We start from the raw sequence: 24,302 nt of genomic DNA, 5'->3' as shown, positions 1-24,302 counted from the left end.
GGCTAATATACACACGGCAGTAATCAAGGGATGAGGCACAGGTAGGGTTGCCAACCGTCCCTTAAAATACGGAATCGTCCCGTATTTCGAAACAAAAGTACACGTCCCGTATTGAGCTAATAAGGGACGCACTTTGTCCCGTAATACAGTGAGAATCAAAAGTAGTCTATAAATGTTTATGGAATTAACGCTTTGTTTGAAAACATAATTCCCAGCCCCTCTCCTGCTTTGTGACCAATGAGCTGACAGCACACTTATGACAATTCGAGTATAACAATTCAGATTACCGCTCATCTCATTGGTCGAGGAAAGGTCGCTTGCGGAGAAAATACTGGAAGACAACAGATGACCACAACAAGAAGCATGGCCAACAGGGAAACAAACGCCGACTCTGCGGTGCAAGTCTCGGACGACAGTACACCTAAAGCTGGGCAAACACTGTGCGATTTTTTCAGTCACGTTATTCAGCTCCTGCTCAAACTGCACGATTGACTCGCAGGGGTTAGAAGTTGGTAGGTCACGATGCAGGTCTCACACTATACCGCCCGATGCTCTGATGCGACCTGAGTGCTCACACTGTGCGTCCATAACATGAAGGTTATAACAGAAAATCTGTCACTCGCTCTCTCTCTCTGTCTTTCACTCACACAGACACGCCACCACCATCAACTTTGCTAAATTGCTAATGAAAAACATGATCAGGCAGCTGTGATTGAGCAGCAGTGTAGATCCAACTATTTTCACGGTTGTTGTGGTCGTGATAATTTTGTGAGGCCACATCGAAAAGGCTCGGATGAGCTTTCCAAAGTTCTACAAGTTGTGCCTCCATCGCTTGTGTCCAGATCACACGCTGCACAGCCGTGCTGCAACATCTTTTTCACCGACGTTTACGTGTTTGCGCGTGAGCAGTGTGAGCGCCTGTGGTGACACCCTCACGAGCGATTGATGATCGGGAGCTGGTCGTGAGGTGTTAATCACTTCTCGTTACCCCACGTATACTACACGACGCACGATGAAGGCCAAAATCGGTCCGATCACTCAAAAATCGGCTCAAAATGGGCCTAAAACTGCACAGTGTGAGCCCAGCATTAGAGCAGCAATGTTTGTTCCCCTCAGAGAAAGGGAAGAATGGGAAAAGGAAAACACCTGGCTGGAAAACGTTAATATGGGCATGTGCAGTGAATATCAGCGCTATGTGGCCAGAAGTGTGATAATATAACTTATTTTGTGTAATAAACAACTGCAAGGATAGATGATTACAACAAATTGATGACTAATACATAAAAGTAATACATAGATGAATAATGATGATGAGTTATGATGCGTAATCATGGGAGCAAGTGGGTTTACAAACAGGAGCAGCTGATTAGCATTAGAAAAGCTGAAATAATACCTCAACTGAAGCCAATTGTACTAAATGCACTAAATGTGCACTGTTACAAGAATATTTTTCTTTCTATTGTTTTCTATTATTTTAAGTTAAGCAGGACAAAGTTCTTTTAAAGAAAGATTTACTTATATTCTCAAAAGTTAAGCATGACAGGCTTCTGTTTAAGAAAGAGACCTGTTTTATTGTGTTAATGTTGTCATTTTGAGCTAAAAATAAATGGCTAAATGATCATTTGTTTCACATGTGTTCATATCACAAAGAATAGAATATGCATCTACTTAAATCAAATTCAAGTCAAAGGGTTAAAAAAAATAATTTCACACACAAAAAAAGAGCTAGAAAATTCACCACACTGGGAAGGGTGAAGACAACTGGGTCGCCCGGCCCTGGCCACGAGGTGTCCCTTATTTATTTTTCAGGGAGTTGGCAACCCTATAGGCACAGGAGGGGAACACACCTGGGAGAAATCACAACTGACAAGACAAGGGAATAGTAATCCGAACACACTGACGCCAGACACGAACCTCCAAAGTAAAACAGGAAACCAGAAACAACTTACGAGGAGGCAGAAGACGCTGCACTTAATCTAGAATAATAATCGACACTATAGAAACATACCAAAATATAAAGAACTGAAGAAGCTGGGTCAGAATGACCCAGAACCGTGACACTATGCATACTTTTGACCCTGTGTGAATTAGAGAAAATCCAAAATAAATTCAAACTTGTGCACATGATTCTTGTTATTTAAAATCATCATCCCACCCTGGCCACAGAACAGCTTAAAGAAATCCTTAAGAGCCCAAGATTATGTCACAATCATGCCCATGAAGAGTGTATGTAACTGTTTGATCATAACTATAAATAAGGCCATTGGCTTTGTTCTGATGTCATAAACACAACAGGAATGCAAAAATTTGAAAACACTGTGAACTGCAAAGTTCTCACCATCAGGTTCACGGTCACATACAGTTGCATGGCCAAAACCCCCTTCTTTCCATATTTTCTGTTAACTTGTACAGTCTTTGTTTTTGAATGCCTTTTTCCTGGTTTCAAAGGAGCTAAACTTTATTAAAATAGGAGAACTTTCCCAATTTTACTGACCAAATCATTTGAATTGCACATGCATCCTCTGGCTGCTGCTATAGGTCGCCCTTGTGACAAAAGTCTATCCAAGTTTTAGACCAACGTGTGCATACTTCAGGAAGACAATGCTAAATTGTATACTGGAGGAGGAGGAGGTGAAAAACGTAATCTACTAATTGGAGGGCTGTTGGTTCCCACGTCTGGTTCATACCACTGGTTAGTGCTATGTATGAAAAGATGAAAATGTGATGGGGAGATGGCTATTCCACATCTACTCTTAAGGAGAGTAAATTTGCTTCTGTGTTCCTAGTGACAAACTTGAAAAGAGTAAATGCAAACCTTAGACTACCGTCACTCCAGAGCCACGTGCTGAGGAACACAGGAAGCAAATGCACTAAAGACCAGATATATTCCCACTAATTTTGTTGACAGTAATTATACACAGTTAAAAAGGCAGCCTCCATAATAGGCATAGTGAAACACAATGTAACCCAGTACCTCTGCAATAACTCTTTCATTATGTAATCATGACATTCAGCATTTCAACAGCAACAATTAACACTAGTGTGTGTCCGAATACAGAATCATTTCAGAGGGTGCATTTACAGCTGTATGTCTACACTGCATTACATCCATTGAAATAATGAACTAAAAAGTGCATGTTTGTGTTCTGGGCCTGCACACGGACAGCACAATGGGACAACAAACTAGCATTGTTAGTTTCTTATTGTTAGTAATTAGACTCCGTGTACCTGTGTTTCAGTGCCAGCCACACCAGAATCAAATAAAATGCTGAAAATGTTTTTCTCTGGGGTCCATGCTCTTTTTTGTGGTCTGTTTCCTTTCTTTTTATTTTTTTTAAAGGCTATCATATCAAGTTTACTTTGTACATTATTGCTATGTTGACATAACAGTTACAGAGCCCAGTGCTGCAGGGAGGCACACATTTCCAGTTTAGGGTTTTTTAGGAGGGCGCGGGTGCAGAGTGGTTAGCATTGATGCCTCACAGCAAGAAGGTCATGAGTTTGACTCTGCAATCAGGCCAGGGCACTCCAGGTACACAGCTTCCTCCCACAGTCCAAAGACATGCAGGCACCCACAGAGATCTGACTTTTTTCAAGTAACAAGTAATGTAAGGAATTACCTTTGCAAAAAAAAAGTAATTAGATTACTTTTACTTTCCCATAAGCACGCTTCTTTACTGCGTTACTAAACCGTTGTGATTTTGTTTGTGAGAGTGTCTCATGACAATGACGTGTGACGTCCGTGGCAGCAAGAGATGTGTGCAGATCAACAATGGAAAATATGGAGTGATTACTAAACTTCAGATCTGAGCGAGCTCCGAGCACGCTGCCACGGGAATGTGACATTCACAGAGAAACCCCCGGATCCTCCCTCCCGCCCCACTCTTGCTAAACAGGTGAAAATAGATTTAAGAGCGACAGGACTCAGTGCCGCAGAATCTTTGCTTTTATTTATTTTTTGCTGTGTTTTACTTGCATCTATTTGAAAGAGAGAGTGTAAAAAAATGTATATGCTGGAATATGCAGAAAATAGGTTGAAATGTTAAACACATTTCTTCCAGTCAAACACTGTTGAATATAATTTAATTTTACTTGATGCAATGTGCATAAAGTTAAAAGATTAAAGCTAATAAAGCCTTTTTAAAAAAGAGGCTTTCCATTTGGTTAAGTTTTATATGATGGGTTATGCAGAAGAAAATAGAATTGGGCTGAAAAGTCTGTTGCTTTATTACTTATTCAGGTTGTGTATCAAGTTTAAGTAAGTAACTAATTAACTAACTCATTTCTGTTAGTAACTAACTAACAGAAATAAGTAACTAATTACTTTTGAAAATAAGTTATCAGTAAAGTAACAGGACTACTTTTTTGGAGAAGTAATCAGTAATAAGTAAGTAATTACTTTTTTCAAGTAACTGGAACAACACTGGACACCCATAAATGTGAACGTGCGAATGGTTGTCTGTCTCTGTGTTAGCCTGTGACAGATTGAAGATTATCCTGGTTGTACCCTAATGTAGTTTAGTTTGCATGTGAATAGCTGGCACAACTCTTTCAGGTCTTAGAGTTTCAGTGAAACTGTGTTATGACTGAACAACAAGATTTCATATCAACATAGGGTGAGTTGAAAAAAACAGACACAGGCTTGAAACATGAAATCTAACAGTTTTATTTTTAATATTTGGTTTAAATCAAGTAAACTGAACTTTAAGATTGAAATATCTGTCTTTAAATTTTTGTGCAACATCGTCATATTTATCTTTAATTTTCTAAGGGTAATTTATTACTTTTTATTTATTCCTTCTTTTGCAAATTTTGCATTTACAATCACTTAAAAAAATCTTTGATTTGTAATATTTCACAAGACACACAAAACATTAAAGATTCTTAGACTCAAACCTGTATTAGAGGTTCCTAAATGTCAGACTTTATATACCTGTAAAAAGCCTACTCCATGATGAGAGGGAGCTGTAGTGCTACTGAAGAACAGGAAGAAGAACTTAGAGGCTCCACTCCAGACTAGAAAGCCTTTTTTCAGAGGGCCCTGTTAAAAGCAGGCATTTTTCAGCATCCTGGTTACAATAAAGCTCCTTCCGGCTGCAGATAAATGCATACTCATAAGAGGAACCCTCCCCAGCACCACCACCATTTCTAAAAGGTTTACTGCTCTCCTTTCTGCTTCCCCCCTTTTTTCTTTTGCCCTCCTCTTCACAACCCTGTTTTTCTTCAAGGGCCAGATCAACACAGTGGTTGCAGGAATTTAAGGAAGCGGATAGAGTCTGAACATGCAGGTGCAAGAGATTTGGTTCCAGCAATGGTATGGTACAGAAGGAGGAGGGTAATAAGGTGCCAGGAGGTGGAGGACAGGAAGGCAGTGACGGAAGAAGCCGAAGACGTGAGGAAGTGTAGGCAGCTTAATTTATATTTGTTGTGTGGATAAAGAGCAGGGTAAAGAGAGCAGAGAAGCATTGTTACTAAAAAGAGAACCCTTTCTATTCACACCATGTTTGTTCATGCTTAAAATCTTAAATCTTAGTCTTCCTGATGATTTTGGTAAAGAGCAGCTCCATTTAATTAACTTTTAACAGCAGCTTCATCAGCAAGGTGGAGTTTTCCTCAGAGGATCAGTGTAACTCCAGCTTGTTAGACTCCACTCTCATCAGCTACCACACTACACTACATGGCTCCTGTCTTTTTATTCAGTGTGGAAGCTGCTTTCAGCTTCTCATTTATTCACAAAGGGTTACCACAGCAGGAAGCTCCACATGTTTAATTTGGTCGTGTTTTTAAGATCGATACTCTTCTTGATGAAACTGCAGAGGGATTTGTGTCTCCTTCCCCAACTATGAGATATGACTAAAAGACCTGGAAAGGCAAGACACGATGCACGCATGCATCACGCATACATGATGCTCATTTATTAGTGGTGAATGCTCTAGACAGTTAGCTACAGTATTTGAACAGTGGGACCATCTGACACAAAATTTACCAGCATGGAAAGTGACTTTTCCTGTAGAAGAGTTACTAACATGTATGAATACCTATTACTCCAGAGGATTGTAGTTTCATTCCTGTTGGGATCAACCAGCAACCCTAATGTGAGGCAACTGTACATAGAGGACAAATGTCATAAAGGACAAAAGAAGAAACTGGGGGAAAGGGGGAGTAGGAAGTAGAGCCTGCTAGGGCTAATTAGATTGATAATAGTGGGCCTGAGCATGTAGAGGCAACTGTAAGGGGTCAACGTGACAAGAAGAGAGGTAAATGGAGAAGAAGGAGGGGCTGAGGAAGAAGCAAGTGGTGGGAACATGACCAGGGCCTTGCCCACACTAAGGGCATGACAGGCGATGGAAGGTGGCTCTTGTTGCAGACATAAAATCACTAGAGTGGACCAGCACAACATCAAATAGACTTGAAATCAGCTTCTGGATGAATAGTTTCCTTTTTTCCACTGAAAACAGACAGACATTTGTGTTTGTGTACATGGCTACTCATGCACGCCACACAGGAATAGTGTAAAATCAGTGCAGGTCCCTCTACTTTGATTCTACTTACAGTAGGTCTATGTCATTGGAAACCCCTGGGAGGTCCTGTGTCGTTGGGAACTCTCGCCTCTTGTTAGCCACTACATGGCTACAGTCTTTGATCAGCTCAGCTGACTCTTAAGCTCAGCTTAGAGCTGTAGAAGTTTGTGGAGAGGGAGAGAGGTGGCGAGGACAGAGAGACTGATGGCACCCACTGAACCATGTATCCTCTGTTGAGGATGGAGGCAGGAAGGAGAGGGTACAGATGGAGAGACATTAAGGTGATGTGGGATACGCAGAATGGAAGGTAAATGGAAGAAGAGCATGGCCAAATGAAGAGTGTCTTCCATTCCTCCCAATCCAGTCAGTCAGTGAGACGAGGGTTAACCACAGTGAGTTTAAGAAACAGCAGCACGAAAAGAATTCAGTGTTTAAGACTGTGGAACATTCATTCAAAATGCTCCCATAAACCTCTCACAGGGTGTAAAGGGGGTGTCTTTTTAGGGTGTAGACACCCAAAATGACATAATCAGTGTAATTAGGCCATCAGTCAACAGGCCTGTCTCTACTGCATTGTCACTGTTGATTCTTTGTGTATCACAGCACTTGAAACTGCTGTCTGCTTTGTGGAGAAGACGGCCTGTTCAACTCCTAATGAGGAGAGCCAACAGTCTCTTCAGGGATACTTGAGTTTGCCCAGAGGAGCTCTCCTTGGGGCATAAGCATACATTATTCATTTGTGTGCTTAGTTAGCATTCATTCAGGCACCACCCTCTCATGTGGGCTCTGAGTAAAAACCATTAACAGGAAAGGTTTGACATTCTGTAATTACAGAGTACTGGAGAGGACTACAGGCTCTCTGGGAATACTTCTAATTCATGCACAAGCTCGCTTCCCAAGTATTCCCAGTTTTGTATTATTTTCTTGACATGTAACTTTCCTTTATGTGACATCAAAGAGAGTCTGCTTCACTGAACAATGACTTTTCTCAAATATAGTAATCCATGACCTGCCCGTTGATTTGCCTAATTCTCCTCCAATACTGTTTACATGTCCACATGTGCTTCACACAGCAATGGTAACACTGGCTAATCTGATTGGCCCCTGATGTTTTAATTGTGTGTGCGTGGGTTGTTAACCACGTTTGGTGGTTTCGTGTTTAGGGAGAGTCGCATCAAAGAGGTAAGAGCAGAGAGCAGTGAAGGGGTCTGTCCACAGTGATGAGGGCTAGAGGTCATACTGATGGTACAGGGATCCTGAGGTGAAATAAGACTGGGTAATGGACTTTGTTTGTTTCGCAACACATTCACTAATATCAGCATAATCTCATGTTTTAATAATTTATTTCTTAGAGCAGCTCACGAGTGTTTCAACCTGCAGTGAAAGGACATGACTGATGCAGAAAAATCAACTACCAGTGGTCTTTGTTCCATCTAGTTCTTCGACTACACTCGTGCATCATTACATGAAATAGCACTGATATCTTAAAAACACAAAATAACTCAATTAAGCTAAAAAACTGTATAGCCTTAAGAAAGTCAACAGTGACAGTAACAGTTGCACAAAAAGCTTTAATTTTCTTGGAAGTATTGAACTCTAAAGTAAAAGGTCATGTGGTCAGAGTCTAGATTTACCGTGCTGCAGAATGATCAGTGCATTGCGGTAAGGTAAGAAAGGTTGTAATGCACCCATCATGCCTTCACATTTACGGTACAAAGGCAGTATTATGGTCTGGGGTATTTTTTCAAAAAATGAGGTCAGGTGACTACTTGAATATACTGAATTACTAGGTTTTTTTTCATTAATGGTATATATATATAAAAGCTGATAAAAGCTAATGGCAGCCGATACCAGGACATTATGCACAAGAACAGTGAGCTCAGGGACACCAGGCTCAGTCCACTCCTGTGCATCCTCCTCACCTACAACTGCATCCACTTCCAGAGCAATGCCTCTATCATCAAGTTCACTGTTGCTATGCTTATTATTCTTTACTTTTAGTTTATCTAAACTAGTTAGTTTATTTTAGTTTAGCAGTTTATAAGACAATAAACTTCTTGATTGATTTGTTGGTCAATATTCCAGAATGACACTGCCATGAGTAGTTCAGGGACCATGGGACATAACGGCTCCAGACTCATTCAGCATCTTTGGGATGTGCTAGAGAAGAATTAATGCAGACATGTGACTTTTGCATCATCACTACAAGCTCGTGACAAAATACATGGACAGAAATACATGTTGTGAACTAATGGACACAATGTCATGGTAAATGCGTGCGGTAATAAAAGCTAAAGACAGTCCATATATATTTGAGTCCGTGACATTTTTTTCATTTGTTTTGACTGTGTAGTGAATATGCTGGTGTATTATCCTCTGCTTAAACATGTACTTGGCACACTGTTGTGAATTCTCAAAGCAATATGTTTCAAATTCAAACAATGCTCAGCCGACTTTCAGTTTTATTTGTACTTCTGTAACCTCACCAGCAACAGTCTTTTGTTATGACTCAAAATCAGAAGGGTCTTCAAAGCCTCACTAAAGCCCCCTCTTTACCACCCCACTACACATGACCCTGAGCACTTGTTTTGCCTCTCTTTCATCTCTTCTTGCCTCTCGACCTCTGGGTCACCTCTGTGCTCGAACCAGAACTCGCCCTCATATGTGAAACCTCTCATTAAAACACACAACAGTCACAGTCATGTACGCACAGCCAGATCTACACAAACAGCGATGATAAGAAGTGGGGAAGGTTGTAGCTCTCCATGTAAGGGTCTGTGCAGGTGTTCAGAAAAGGTCAGTGGTTTTAGTTAGGTCACATGCATGTTCACATGTTTTTGATGTTGTTGTTGCTCAAGTTCAAGTCTGACTTGGTAGGAGAGGTAGACGTGACAGACAAAAAGACAAGCTGGAGAGCATGTGAAGAAAAGGCAATTTTCATTAAACTACTCTTTGTTCTTTGGTGTCCACCCCAAAACAACTTTGAGGATACTGACCAGAACATGTTTACTATGTAGACAGTGCATGTGTGTGTGTGTGTGTGTGAGTGTGAGAGCAGGGTGGGGGTGAGACATGTCTCTTATAGATGTGAGAAACTGGCCGTGTCTCTCAGTGTGTCGACACTCTAATTGGCAGAATAGAATTATTGAGTTAGTCTGGAGTGAACTGAAGCTAATTTGATGAGGCGAGTTGAAGGACAGCTGATAGGGCATGCAGCTATGGGAAAAACGGGTTCCTGCACTCTCCACACACACACACAAAGGGCCGGAGTGTGTCTTCCATTTACAGCTGGTAAGGATGTACAGTTGGCTGAACTCTCTCGCGCTCTCTTTCTCTCTCTTCATTTGTTGGGGTTGCCATGGTGATAAGGGGAGGCTTGCCTTGGCGGCCCATAATTTGCAGAGAGCCTGTCTGGATGTGACATGCTCTTTACAGGCTCGGCATTGTTTGGAGCTGATTTATGTACATTTGTTGCGCTTCATCACAACCTTCCCCACACCTCCTATGGAGGGGGTAGACTTTGAAAGAATCAGCACATGTACCATGCGCTGATTCTTTGGAATTCCCCGGTTGGATTAGCACAGTCTTATAAGAATTGCCTAATTCTGTCTCCACCTATGGTGCTTTCCCTCCAAAGCCAGATCTTTTTGCTTTTCCTTTCCCTCTCTGTTTGAAACGGCTCTTACTCTCCTCTATCAACCCTTTCCTCCTCCCTCCCAGTAGGCGTTGCTACAACACAGTCCAATCAGAAACCAACCCATTTATTCATCCCTCCATGGTCAGCTTGTTGTGTCCACATGTTTCTTTTTTCTTTTTTCCCATTTTTTCCTTCTACCCCTCATTGTGCCACATGAGCCTGGAGTAGATAGAAAGACTGTAGTGGAGCGAAAGTTAGCAAGCAACCGAGAGAAAGACAGAGAGAGAGAGACTGGAGGAAGTCATGCAGAGTGTGAGGCAGCCCAGCGGCAATGCTTGATGAACTGAACTGCTGACCAGTTCTTTCTTCACTTTGACTGAACCTCACAGGGATCAAGAAATCAGACGAGAGATTCCTGATCTGAAGAGATCAGCTCGTTGTCTTCACTGAGGGGCAGAAAAACCAGGCAAGGACGTGGAGAGGAAAAAGAGAGCATTAGAGACAAGGAGACAGAGGAGAGTTCTACAAATGCGAATTGGAGCAGAGGAGCACAAGGAGATGCTCAGAGGGACCAGATAGTGGCAAGAAAAGCAAGACAAGTAGCAAGTGTGCCCACAGAGACCGCTCAAAGAAAGGGCGACGCATTAGGAGGAGTTAGAAGCTGTTGCGAGTCAAGCAGGGAGAGAAAGAACAAGACAAGACAGAAAACAGAGAGACAGTGTTAGAGAAGAATGGCTAACTCAGGTCTACAGTTGTTGGGTTACTTTCTGGCGTTGGGTGGCTGGATTGGCATCATCTCCACAACTGCCTTGCCCCAGTGGAAGCAGTCATCGTACGCCGGCGATGCCATCATCACGGCTGTGGGTCTGTACGAGGGGCTGTGGATGAGCTGTGCCTCACAGAGTACGGGACAGGTGCAGTGCAAGATCTTTGACTCCATGCTCTCGCTGGACAGTGAGTACCACATTTGAATTTGCTCCTAAAACCCAAGGATCTCTAACTTGTAGCAGTGCCCTTTTCCTACTCACGGTGATGTCCTTGTCTTTAAAGAAATCCATGTTAGGTATCACTTCTGTTTGGAGTGCAGGTTCATTGTAAAGGATTTTCAGGTTTGATTCTGTTGGATGTGAAGTTACTGTGAAGTTATATTCAATGTACAATTACTCAGATGACGAAGAGTAAAATTCAATTAAACTGCTAATGTGCTGATAAACTTTTTTCACTTTTCAATCACACTCCTTCCTTTCTTTCAAACTACTTTCCTTCTTTTATTTTATATTTTTAATTACCGTAACATTTGTCAACCTTTTGTTCTGCTTTGTTATACAAAATTTTCCCAAGAAACATCTTTTGTGGTACACTACACATGTATTATAGTTATTATATACTACGGTACACAGTTATTATAGTATGGCCCATTCATGTGTGCCGACTCTTGCCATTAATCAGCAGCAAAAACAGAAGAAAAACAACTCCCTGAGTGCTAAATGCTAACTGGGATGCAATAAACATGCAAGCTATAAATCTTACTTCAAATGCTGCTGTTCACATCTTTATTACAGCTTAGTTTCTTTATTAGAACTCCAAAACACCATGCGTAGAGTGTGATGAGTAGGAGGGGGTTCGGAATGTGGGGTTCGGACGTAAATTAGCTCAGAATACGAGTCTCCTGTCATCTCCAATCTGTGAGCTGGACCTAGTGAGTCATAATTAAAGGCACACAGATTATATGAATCCATCCATCTACTGTCTGCTTAAATTATCCTATTAGAGATTCTAATGAAAGACTAGCGGGTGTTAAGGGGGGGAGGCTTGGTCAGAAGGCACTTTCACAATACAATTCATTTGTTTTTCTCTGTGGTTACTGCTGTGGCACGCTTTCCTTGGAACAACAAATGAGGCACTTTGCAAACATTTTGGCGGTTCTGTGAGTCCTCCTATCAACACACTTTCTGATGGCGATCGTTGTGATGGGGCGTCCGAGCTGATCTCCCATCTCCTTTGGTTCCTTGCAGCAATAAGAACAGTGTATTGTCTTTGGGCATGAATAGAGGCTGTTAGGAGAAGAAAAGGGTAGTTGTTGAGCTAAAGTCCAGAGATATTCCCAGAATGTGCTCTATCGTCCCCACACGAGCACATTGTTCCACTTGTCCGTTAACCTCTTAACATCCATCGAGTCTCCTCGAGTTATTGTTGGATTTTGCTAGATGGACAATTATTCCGAAACTAGAAGATGTTACCTTTCAAATAAAGACTACACAGTCATTTGGCATGACAGATTTTATGTTCCAAGCTTTTCCATTTAAATCATATAAACAGGTGATACATTTATAAAACTCTATAGATGTTAACAAATTACCAGAAATTCATCTAGAAAACAGGGGGCAGGGTTAGGACTAGGATAACATACCCAATTGTTACAGAATAAAACATTCTTGAACAATCTCTGCTTTGTTTAGATTTCCCCCCAGACACATTACGAAACAGAACTGATTTAATCACATGTCCCGGATCAGGTCGGAATCTCGGGTATTGGTTTGATCAGGCACAAATAGGTCTGAAGGAGCTCCTCTCGCCTGGGTATGTTCGCAGCAGGAGCAGCATGTGACGGCGGGTATAATTGTTCACTAGACTGTGCTGATGTGGCCAAGCAAATGTGGTGGAAAGTGCTGCAGGTTTACTGAGCATTTTGCTCAAGAAGAAGACAGTGGTCAAAATAACAGATGGCTGTTATTTGCCAGATGAGGTGAAGGAGGATGGTGGTGCTGAAAGGACAGCTCTTTGCATCCAGTAAAATCTGAGCGTGACATTGACCTGCCTCTGCCAATCTGTGTGTCGCACTAAATAGCAACCTCTTGCACATTTGACATAAAAGGCATAGATGTTTCCTGTGGATGCCAGACATTCATGTAAAAGGTTAAGTCTGCTTTATAAATCGAACTTGACAATGAGTTTCTGAAGACACTATTCATAGTAAAATAGTTTCTATTATACAATACATCTTGAAATGTATGCACATTTGGTCAGTCAAACCTACTTTATCTATGGCCAGTTAGGTAGAAATGTTCTTGTATTAGATTCTTGTATTTCTTTTAAGATCAAAGCCAACAACGTGTCCCTCCAAACTATTTGACATTTATACCCATCTGTCAGTCTTTGTCCCCATGCTTTGCCTACTCCACGATTCTTGACCTATGTCTTTAAAAACACAAATACATGTGTTGTAAAAAGGCTAAAATGTCCATAATAAAACTGTCAGTCAGGACACTAGTTTGACATCCAGGTGGGAGCTACTTTCCTTTTCACTTTCTGTTTGTGTAAGTTCTGGTAAGCCACAAAGTCAGCTCAGCTCGGTAGCGATTCTGGCAAATCAGCTGATTACTACATCAGCCCACATCAGCTGATGGCTCAGCTGATACCATTCTACACATCCATTTGGAAAATCCTATGAGAGCTGCTTCAACCTAACACACCCCCAACTGGTCGTGGCAGATGGCCCCGCACGTCCCTGAGCCTGGTTCTGCAGGAGGTTTCCTCCTTTTAAACTGTTTTTCCTTCCCACTGTCATCAAAGTGATTGCTCATAGGTGGCTGTCTGATAGTTGGGGTTTCTCTGTATTATTGTAGGGTATTTACCTTACAATAATAAGCAACTTAAGACATCTGTTATTGGGATCTGGTGCTATATAAATACAATTGAATGGAACGGAATTAAAATTCTGCAAAGCAAGCTACTTTGCAACCCACCTCCATGCTAGCTCTTCTTTTGATACTTTATCTGACTTACTCACAAGGGTTGTCATTGATGCCTCCTCTGATCTGAGCTGGGGTCTTGCTTCTGCCCTTCACACCTTATGCTTAACTTGTATGCACATTTAAGGGTGGTATCAGATAAGTCATGCAGATGTAATTAGCAGTTGTCTTAAGCTACAGTAATCTATACTGAGTAAAAAATATCATGGTTTACACAGGTTCACACTGTTTAGAATAAAAAACAAGCTGAGAGTCAGACATGGTAAAAATGGTTTTATAGGACAAATATTTCAAATATTTAGTATGCATCCAAAACAGCCAATGAGGGTTTGCAGTGTGTGTGGACTCACACAGACACTAACATTGATATTTACCTACAACAAATGCTTCAAATGCTGTGTGAATTGCACTGTAAGTGTAAGGCACCGAGCAGGCAGAGAGCCAGTCTGTACAAAATAGACTCAAGTGACCTCACAATGGGACCTTACAGAGCCTACACACACACACACACACACACACACACACACACACACACACACACACACACACACACACACACACTGAAAGGTTGTGGCTGGTACTGCCAATCTTAGCAGTGGAAAAAGAGAACCTAGTGGGTGGGTGAGCCAGCCTTCAACCAACTCTCTTTCTCACTTTCAATCCCTTCTTCTAGTCTCACCAAGGAAAACCGGTCAGTGGAGTCATTAGCCTAAACCCCCACACACCAGGAATGTCTACAGTGAATGAAAAACAACAGCAAAAAATTTCCAAATCCCTCTCTCTGGAAGACCATTCAGATACTCCATCAAAAGGAGCAATGGAGCCATAAATCAGACTTCAAAGATTGTTCCCCCTTCAAGTCCCTTCAGATCAGCTTTTGAAATGCTGCTTCACTGCCGCACCATGAATGATGGTGTGTGTATTTCTGTCACAATGACAAACGGTGACTTTAGCTTCCATCTCAGGCTGATACTCGACTGTACAGAACTCAGAGAATCGGATATTGGTAAAAATCATAGAAGCACTGCAGCAAAGAAAAAAATTAATACCTTGTTTTGGGAAAAGACATTTATTTAATCAGATTTGACTGGCAATTTTAAACATGCACTTTTTTTAGTCCCAAAGATCAATGCCCTGAAAGACAGTGTTGGCTGCTGAGTGGCAAAAGTTGCTCGTAGGAGGAATTAGTTTTTTGCTACTTGAGTCACAGAGCAAGGAACATCTCTACTTGAGCATTTGTTAACAGTAGAACAAGTCAACAAACACTTTTTCTGACACAGTTCTTGAAATCCTTACTACACATCAAACTATTCAGTAAGAACTTACAATGTTAACCACAGTGTAATAAGGGCACATTTAAAATGTCAATGTTAATGTTACTGTTAAGAAATACTGAAATGATAACTGATAATATTTACAAGTCATTATTAAAGTTCTACATTATGTTTATCTATAACATTATAGTTTGTATAATAAAAAAATGGAATTAATTTTAACATGTGGTATATTGTATTGTATTGTGTATCGTACTGCAGCTGATTCACTTCAGTTTTATTTATAGAGCGACAAATCACAGCAACAGTTGCCTTAATGTGCTAGAGATTATGACAATTATATAACAATTAAATCCTTGCATTTACATTTTTTTATGCTATACCATAATCAACAATTTTATGATAAAGGTTTAATTTCTGACCTGTTCTCATTCCTGGGGGATCAAATATTGATGCTTTAGGCACGTGCGCTTTGAAGATTCAGTGTTAGTGCTGTGGGAATAGTGAGACCAACACCCCTGACTTTGGCCGTATGGTGAACCAAAGCAAGTCAAGACTGTCTAAGAATAAAAGGAAACTAAATACTTAGTAAACATTTACAAACCAATATCGTCAGCAGACACTTTACAGCTACCACCAGACAATGTCCTCACATGTACCACTGACCTACTATTATAAATTACCATTATATTGTTGGTGCACAATAAAAAAAACTACCAAGTTATTATTTAGTAATAACCAACAGTGCTCCTTCTTCTTCTTCTTCTTCTTCTTCTTCTTCTTCTTCTTCTTTTTACCTAGTAACATCCACAATTTGTTTTCAGGAGATAAATAAAATGATATATTTCAAAGGTCCTGGAATATAATGAGTGCATAATGGGATTTTTTTTAATGTGTCCTGGAGCTGTAAAAGCTAACAAAGGGGCAACACTAAAAAAATGAGTTTGCTGACTCTATTGAATTGTTTTCTGTTCAGCGTGTTTCCTGGGACATGCAAACACAACACCGGCTGCCGTTTTTTGAAAGTGATGCCTGTGATCTTGGCTGTGAAACCTCTATGAGAAATCCCCCTGTTTACTTTAATTACCATATTTGTCAGCTTTGTCAGATATCACAATCGAGATGCTGGAATTTCCATGTTTTCTACCGCTGCTGGGATTTCAACAACCCCCTCGCTTGCTGTAAATAAGGCACGCTCCATCAGTATTTTGACGGTATTATTAGGCGCTCAGCATTGCTTTGCCTTTAACGTGTCTTTGAGTGGCTGTTGTTGAGGCAGTACACTCACATCGCTGTGGTGACGGCCCCGCGAAAACAATCTTTCTTTGTGACAAAGCCACACTAATCCCACTGTTTGAAACATGTAAAGTGGGGCCTCCTACAGTCAGTGTGAGCCAGAGAGAGACTTTCATCTCAGTCTGTTCCACCTACAGTCAATGTGTCTGTGCTCATATTGTGCTCTTACACATATGTGAGTAAATATGTGTAAATATGTTCCTCCCACTAAGTTATGTGTGTGCTGAGGCCTGTGTGGGTAGAGGATTCGATTTTAGAGACGGCAAAACCACAGTGGAACGATGTGGAGAAGATTTGAAGGATCATTTACGGTTCCAGAGTTTGGCCAGTAAAGTCACCTCTGGAACTACCCTGCTTGGAAAAGTAGGACAGTGGTGGACTCTCCCTAATGATCTGTCTGTCACAAATGCATGTGGTCTCCCATCAACCCTGCATGGCATGTATAGCTTCATTCCCCTCAGTTTTCACTTTCATGTTTAGAAATATTTGTGTCTTTCCAAATGATGGGCTGAAAGACTCTTTTCTTTTCTGTTTTCTCATCTCCTCACCACTTCTACATCCTCTACTTCATGTTTTATCTCTTTCCTCCCCTCTTTTTTCTCTAGTCCACATCCAGACATGCCGGGCCCTTATGGTGGTGTCAGTACTGCTGGGCTTTATTGGGATCATTGTCAGCGTGGTGGGCATGAAGTGTACCAAGGTGGGAGATAACAACCCAGCCACCAAGTCCCGCATCGCTATGACTGGAGGAGCACTCTTTCTGCTTGCAGGTGCAACTGTTGTTTTGCTTCATTTACCAGCATAAAAAGACGCTGTATTTCTGGCATTCAATGCATTTAGCAAGAGTGGTCTGGCATTTTTCTTGCAGTAGGGGTCTTCTGGGTAATTAGAGTCCCTGCTGTAAACAGGAAGTGGTCATTTTCGAGGCATTAGCTCTTGACCTCAGACCACAATCCCAAGGAAAGAAATTAAACTAAACAAGTATTTACTAAGCCAAGCCATTGGTGTTGTTGTAGCAACAGAATTAATTAGTGTAGTAAACTGACAGATAAGATAAAATAAAACGTTAGGAAAAAAATGACAGAAATTTCTGTGTATGTAAGCTGTGTATGTGCATCTCTCTCCACACACACACACCTTCATTCCAGTCTTTCCTTCAGGTGAACACCTAAGAACCTGTAGCTATCCGTTGTTTCAACCTCCTCACCCATGAGACATTTCCTGGGCTTAGTTGTATTTTTTTCCCCTAGAAGAAAAAAATTCCTTTGTCTCACTGACATTCAGAAAGAGGTGATTTCTGCCAGACCACTCTGCAAAGCACCTTGCCCGCTCCCTCTACTCCAGTTCCTGTAGTGTCATCAGAAAAGTTCTGCAGGTAGCATGGTCCTCACCTGTTTCTCCCTCCACAGGTTTATGCACACTGGTTTCTGTGTCCTGGTATGCCACTCAGGTGTCCTATCAGTTCTTTAACCCAAACACACCACCCAATGCCAGGTATGTGAATCATATTGTGATACACTCCTTTCTGTTTGAGCTGAGGGTTTAATCTCTTCATTAAAGAGCAAAAAACACCATAATCAAGTTGCGACTGCTACAATACTGTCAGTGTATTCAAAACCTGGAAGTATCAGATCTCGAATAAATATCACAATATCATATAATGAGATTGCAATGTTTGCAATAGTTTAATATTTCTTTAAAATGTTGTTGAAAAGAAAAAATGCAGAGGTGGGAAACACTAAATAGCCTGAATAAAAGATACCTGACAGTGATACTGTTTTCATTGGTCTAACACTGTTTTCAGTTATCACGCTGTTGTATTTGTGCTCAGTCTTCTTATTTTTTTGTTTGTTTGTATATTTGAAAATGTCATATTTTAGACTAGTCAAGAGGTTTTGTTGTACATAGAAGAAACAGGCATAAGTAAGCAGACTTCATCTCAAAGGTTTGAGGGACAATTAACATGATGTGATAAACTGGAACTACAGCCAGTGACAAAGATTCTGCAGTCAAATTACTGTTAAACTTAACGTGTTCTGTTTACAAAAACCACCTAGATGTGGCAAATAAAAATAATTAGGACTAGTTGCAGACACAACTGTTTTCAGCTGCTAATATCTGTATGACATATACGTCTAAATCAGCTAATGTTACTGGTTGCTGTTAAAAAGATGAGTTTAGCTGTAAACTGTAGTTATTACTAAAATAGTCAACATCTGTCGCCAATAGTTGCTAATAATGGCTGAAAAATATGACCAGTTGGTGATACAAATCACAAATAAACAATAATAGCTAGTTAGCTGCAAACATTTGGTTGGTAAGGAAAAACCATTGATTAATTTAGCAACATCATTTCCAAATATTTGATAATTTTGGCTTAGAAATATGATCAATGTACGATGCTAATAGTTTCCAGTTATGAAAAAAAAGGAAAAACAAATCATTTAATACTAGTAGTTGTTACTTTTATCAAGTATTACAGCTGTAAAGCTCCTCTTATGACTAATGTGTATGCTAATGGTTAGTCTTCAATATCTAATAATTAAAATAATAAATTTTTTATCCATTTTTTATCGCCCACGCTTCAATATCCATTTATCCTTTATTTTGTGTATGTCTTTTTATGTCAGCATTTACACCTTATGCCTTGTTTATGCCTTGTTTCCTGTGCAGGTATGAGTTTGGCTCAGCCTTGTTTGTCGGATGGGCAGCAGCCAGTCTGACTGTTCTGGGTGGCTCTTTGCTGTGCTGCTCCTGCTCCAAAGAAGATATGCGAGGACAGCAATATTACCGCCAATCACAGCCTTCCACAGCAAGGGAGTACGTGTAAACCCCAACCCCTTCCAGCAGTCACCCAAACAGAGAGCAGAGGACACGCTTGGCACCACCCTCTTTTTTTCCCCTTGTAAATCTAACAAAAAGACTATCATGCATACACACATGCAATCATTTAGCTCAAAGACACTTCTTATCTTACACAGCAATACACGACATATGAAGTTGTACATATATGAGCATATTATCTACCAGTAGGATGTATGTGGCTATGAACCTAAAGAAGTACAAACTTATACGTAGAAAGTGTTAAGCTTGTATTGTGAGTTGACATCTCCTGCTTGTCATGATTTAATGTACTTTAAGAGGTAAGTACAGCGATACGATGAACACAAATTTAAGCACGGTACAGAAAAACATCGTTTGGAGCAAATTACACTGCAAATTAAAGGGCATTTCTTATCTGAGGAAGTACTGCAAAACTTGCTGAACTTTTACTAGCATGTCCTGTGCTTCCTGGTTGGAGCTGCATTGGTGTTTTACCTCCAAATTGCCACGTATGTTCACAGTCTACTGTTGCAGTTACGTGTGTAAGGGGACAAGGCCTGACCCTGTGTGCAAATGAGAAAAAAAGGATTTAATTTTGTTACTCACAGAGTTTAGAGCTCTAAACCACCAAACCTTTTCTATCTTTATATAGAATTCAAAACAAAACAAAGAATTTCTATGTTCTTAATTTATTTATTTAAGCTGTCGAGTGTTATTCAAACAAACATAATGAATGACAGTAAAGAAGCAGGCGTGTCTGGTGTCCTCCTAAGTGAGGAAGCCCCTGGACAACCATCTTATTAACAGCTGAGAAAATTTCTCACATATGGTAAAACTACACAGTCCTTTTTTACACCACAAGGACTTGATGAAGATCGCACATGCAGGCACACAATCTGAACTGCAGCAGTGGAGGGTGAATTGTTAGTTAAAGGTGTCTGTTTAGATGTGTAATGAGTATGACTGCTGCTGATTATCGCTCTTCCATTATACTTAACACGAGGAGAAAGAGGAGACTGTCATCGACACATATCATCACGCTCCATTTACTAACACCATCGTTCCAGATTCATACACTCCCTCATCTCATAAGCTGTTGTATAACTAAACCAGTGCCTAAGATCTAAGCTATTCACACACATGAATAATCTTACTGAGAAGCTAAAAGATGTCAGCATACTATTATCTTTATATAATTTAGCATGATGAAGTGTTATATTTAACTCCACTGTTTGGTTGATTGCATATAGAAAAAACAGGTGGTCTTCAACCCACCGACTACTCATTGAAGGTGAGGCACAATAGATACTTGCAACTATTGCCACATTAGACCCTTTAAAACTCAGCTGCTGCTAAATTGGCTCTTGAGTTCTCCCTTCATGCTCCCACATCACTTTGCCCCCATTTATGTTTCTAAAAGAGTTGGTCCATCACTGTTCCACATAAAAAAGCCATTAACTTTTCTTAGAATAGGTCCCAGTTGCCCCATTTCCCAGTTACATGGCTTCTCTTCTTAGAAGAGACTTATTTGTGGAGAGCTCTATTATTCTCAAACTTGGCAGGTGGACGGTGAAGGTCTATAGGAAATTCTTTGTACTTGTACTAAATAAAATGAGATGTCAATGGGATGTCAAGCATCTCTGCTCTGCTGTCGTAGCGACTGTGACATCTCCCCATTTCTATATGACTGGAAATGAGCAACTAGGCCTATAAAGCCAACAGACAAGTGTTTACAGAGGTCAAGTCTGAAAGCCCTTTTCCCAGACACCTCTATGGAGGGAAGACTTTTATTTTTTTGCAGCTTCGAGTATGTCTCTTGTGGCAGAGAATGCAGGATTAAGGCAGTTCCACATCACCCCAGACAGCAGTATAGCTGTTCATTGACTCTATATGTTTCTGCCCACCTTTATTAGTCATTCTGTAGGGTAAATGTTCTATTTTAACCCGAACAGTGCTAGCCAGCTTCCATGTAACACTGATTCTGAAACCTGTCGGCTAACATCTCAGTCATCCCTCTGGCTCTCTAACATGGTGGGAATCTGAGAGTTCTTGATGTGTCTTATCCTGACTGTCTTCTTCTCTCCTCTAATTCAGGGCAGAGTTGTTGAGTGAAACTAGTTTCCCTGACTGATCAGCCCCCGCCTTTTTATCGAGGACTTTCCGACTCTCCCACCACTGTCTCCCCATCCCCCCTTCATTTCCTGTTACCTCTTTACCTTCCAATTTGGACCTCTTGTAGATGATTTCCTTTTTCTCAATAATACATCTGCACCTTATCACTTTTAATGGGAACCAAGGTGTACTGTCTTCTTCCGACCCCCTCTCCGTCTCTGAGCCGTCTCTGTAAATATGGACTCATGTGGTCAGACGTTTTCTTTAAGAAATAAGATATCAACCCTCTGCTACACCTCCTGTTCCCCCTTCTGTCCAAATATTGGTGCAAAGTTAACAATAAACTGAAACATACTGTTGTGCTGATTCGTAGTTTCACTTACAGCCTATGACCTCTGGGTGTTTTTGTAAATGTGAGGTTTTTTTCTTGTCGCTGTGACTGAAACGTGTCTTTTTTCCCTTTTGAATTGCAGACCAAATGTTAAAAGTACCCCACCAGAGAAAAGGGAGCAGTACTTGTAGTTTGGGAGAGTCTTCTGGCCCTACCATGGTTTAAATTCTGTCAACAGACAAAACCCTTTCACTGAGAAATTCAAAACAGACAAGAATGAATTTATGAACAGCAAACACTCAAGCATATTGCAACAACATATATTAATCTTTGTTGAGATTAATGAAATTGTTTGGGGAAATGTTTTATGAATTAGATGTACTTAGGGGGTTTGACATCCTCATCTGTGTTGTTGACTTTGGGAGAGACAGTCATTCAGGGTATGTTTTCTATAACATGTTAAAAAACCCAGGTGTATATACCACCAACTTTACTCCTTTTTTTTTTTTACTACATATAATGTTTTACTACAGTGCCTTATAACACATGTTTGCACACATGTATGTGAATTCTCTGTTTTCCATCCCATCTGAGGGATGCGTGTCCACAGCTACTCTGCTAGGACTTGTGTTTCCCTTTGTTTCTATTGTTGGAGTTCCAAAAACGAATGTGAAGCTACTCTACAGTACCACTTATGAACAAAAAGGACAAATACATGATAGATCTGCCACGTGTTGCCTTATGCCACTGTAAACTCTGTGCCTGTTTCCAAGTAGTCTGGGCTGAGGATATACCAAGTGCATCCATTGTGTATCGTCAGGTGCCAATATGATTTTGTGTGAATGGAAGAGTCGTCGTATTATTGACTCTTAAGGACGTACTGTATTGTGTGCTGTCTCCTGTACTAAGGAATGCCAGTTTGCTGAGAGTTAAAATGCCTGCATTTATTTACCATGCCTTTCTTTTTCTCTAATATTTACCTCCTTCATGTCGTGTATCATCTCATTTACCTGTATACCCGTCTGTTTCCTTTAGAATGAAGTAAACAGAGATGGAAAAATGGATTTGGCTATGACTCAGTACTTTATCAGTTTTTTCCCTACTTTTCACCCTTGCCTGACTTTTTGCCCACTCCCCCCACTCATTCCTCCATTCCAGCTCAAATCCTTCTTTTGCACCCTGTTGTTCAATAATTGCAGATGTGGAATTCCACTTCTGCTCCACTGGACTGAAGCCTTGTTGGCGCTGTGCTGAGCAAGTTAACCTTGCGAGTCCACCTTTGAGAATGTCTGGTGTTGTAGAGTTTGAGCTAGAAAACATTTTAAATTGTGATCTTGGCTAGAATTACTCATTTTTAACTGACTTAAACAGGATAAGAGCGAGGGTCGTGCTTTTTCAAGTACTATTTTAATACGATATGCACATGTCTGTAAACATTACTAATTGTTCTGTTTTTTGTTATTGCTTACTTTGCTTTTGCTTTCTATGAAGATTAAGTGTTTTCGTAAACAGAAGATACAAACTTCACAGTTATGATTTTGGAGAAATAGACCCGGTGAAGTTTAGCCAAAGCTCACGCAAGATTTTGAGTCTCTGCGCTAGAATATCCAAATGGCAGCCTTCCAAAGTGTGTCTCTTTCAACCAAATCACCAAAAAGGAACGCTAACAATTCAATTCAATTCAATTCAATTCAATGTCATTTATACAGCGCCAAACACCAACAACAGTCCCCTCAAGGCTCAATAATACATACAGAGAAAAACCCAACAATCATATGACCCCCTATGAGCAGCACTTTGGCGACATTGGGAAGGAAAAACTCCCTTTTAACAGGAAGAAACCTCCGGCAGAACCAGGCTCAGGGAGGGGCGGGGCCATCTGCTGCGACCGGTTGGGGAGAGAGAAGGAAGACAGGATAAAGACATGCTGTGGAGAGACAGAGATTAATAACACGTATGATTCAATGCAGAGAGGTCTAACAATCAGTCATTATCTGGATGATGGAGTATCTGCAAGGAGCCAGCATGGTATGGTAAACTTATAGAAAGATTATGGTTTTCAGTACTGAAAAATTGTTACGCTTTTTTGGTCGTTAATAATAAAAAGTCAATCTGTGAATGTAATGGTGGTGATCAGACAACATTAAATCCTGTGTGCTTCATGCCCATCCACCATCCCAACCTCCACCTCATCTGCAGTTCTTGTACTGGCCCCAAAGGATGGCTTTGGATATTACTCGTGACCAGTGAAGTCATTCACAGAGGTAACAGAGGAGAGCTAAACTGTGTAATAGCCTTTGTTCATGTTTTGGTCAATCGTGTTTTCTTGCCAAGCTGCATAGGGTAAAAAGAGGAAACCCTTGGCAGAAGAGACTGAAAAATATAAATCCGATGAAAGAAAAGGTAAATCAACAATACCTTGATCTGATTTTTGTTAAGAACAAAAGCATTTTTCTAACTTAACACACCAGTTAAAACTAATTCTCCATTGAGAAGACTGTGGAGATGTCCAATACAATCTACTGCTGAAAAATTAAATATCCAACTCTTGTGATC

General features: G+C 40.6%; 1 protein-coding gene across 2 annotated transcripts; it reads left to right on the top strand.

Annotated features, from left to right (window-relative positions):
- The first annotated feature begins 10,337 nt into the window (after positions 1-10,337).
- On the top strand, positions 10,338-22,810 carry cldn19 (claudin 19). 2 transcript variants are annotated; one of them, XM_026169031.1, is made up of 5 exons: positions 10,338-11,112; positions 17,086-17,250; positions 17,890-17,974; positions 19,154-19,300; positions 21,889-22,810. In XM_026169031.1, the coding sequence occupies exons 1-5, from the start codon at positions 10,890-10,892 to the stop codon at positions 21,935-21,937; spliced, it is 669 nt and encodes a 222-aa protein (XP_026024816.1). In that variant the 5' UTR covers positions 10,338-10,889; the 3' UTR covers positions 21,938-22,810. The 2 variants fall into 2 exon arrangements, with proteins under 2 accessions (XP_026024816.1, XP_026024817.1); XM_026169032.1 differs by having other exon boundaries at positions 21,398-22,810.
- Positions 22,811-24,302: the final 1,492 nt, after the last annotated feature.

The sequence above is a fragment of the Astatotilapia calliptera genome, chromosome 5, assembly GCF_900246225.1.
Source record: "Astatotilapia calliptera chromosome 5, fAstCal1.2, whole genome shotgun sequence".
NCBI classification, from domain to species: domain Eukaryota; kingdom Metazoa; phylum Chordata; class Actinopteri; order Cichliformes; family Cichlidae; genus Astatotilapia; species Astatotilapia calliptera.
This window is presented reverse-complemented; position numbering and strand designations above follow the sequence as displayed.

Excerpts from the sequence above, each read along its gene's own strand:
- cldn19 (XM_026169031.1), top strand. The coding sequence starts at position 10,890 with ATGGCTAACTCAGGTCTACAGTTGTTGGGTTACTTTCTGGCGTTGGGT. Across the intron at positions 17,251-17,889 it reads AGCACTCTTTCTGCTTGCAG|GTTTATGCACACTGGTTTCT; the intron begins GTGCAACTGTTG and ends CTCCCTCCACAG. Across the intron at positions 17,975-19,153 it reads AACACACCACCCAATGCCAG|GTATGAGTTTGGCTCAGCCT; the intron begins GTATGTGAATCA and ends TTTCCTGTGCAG.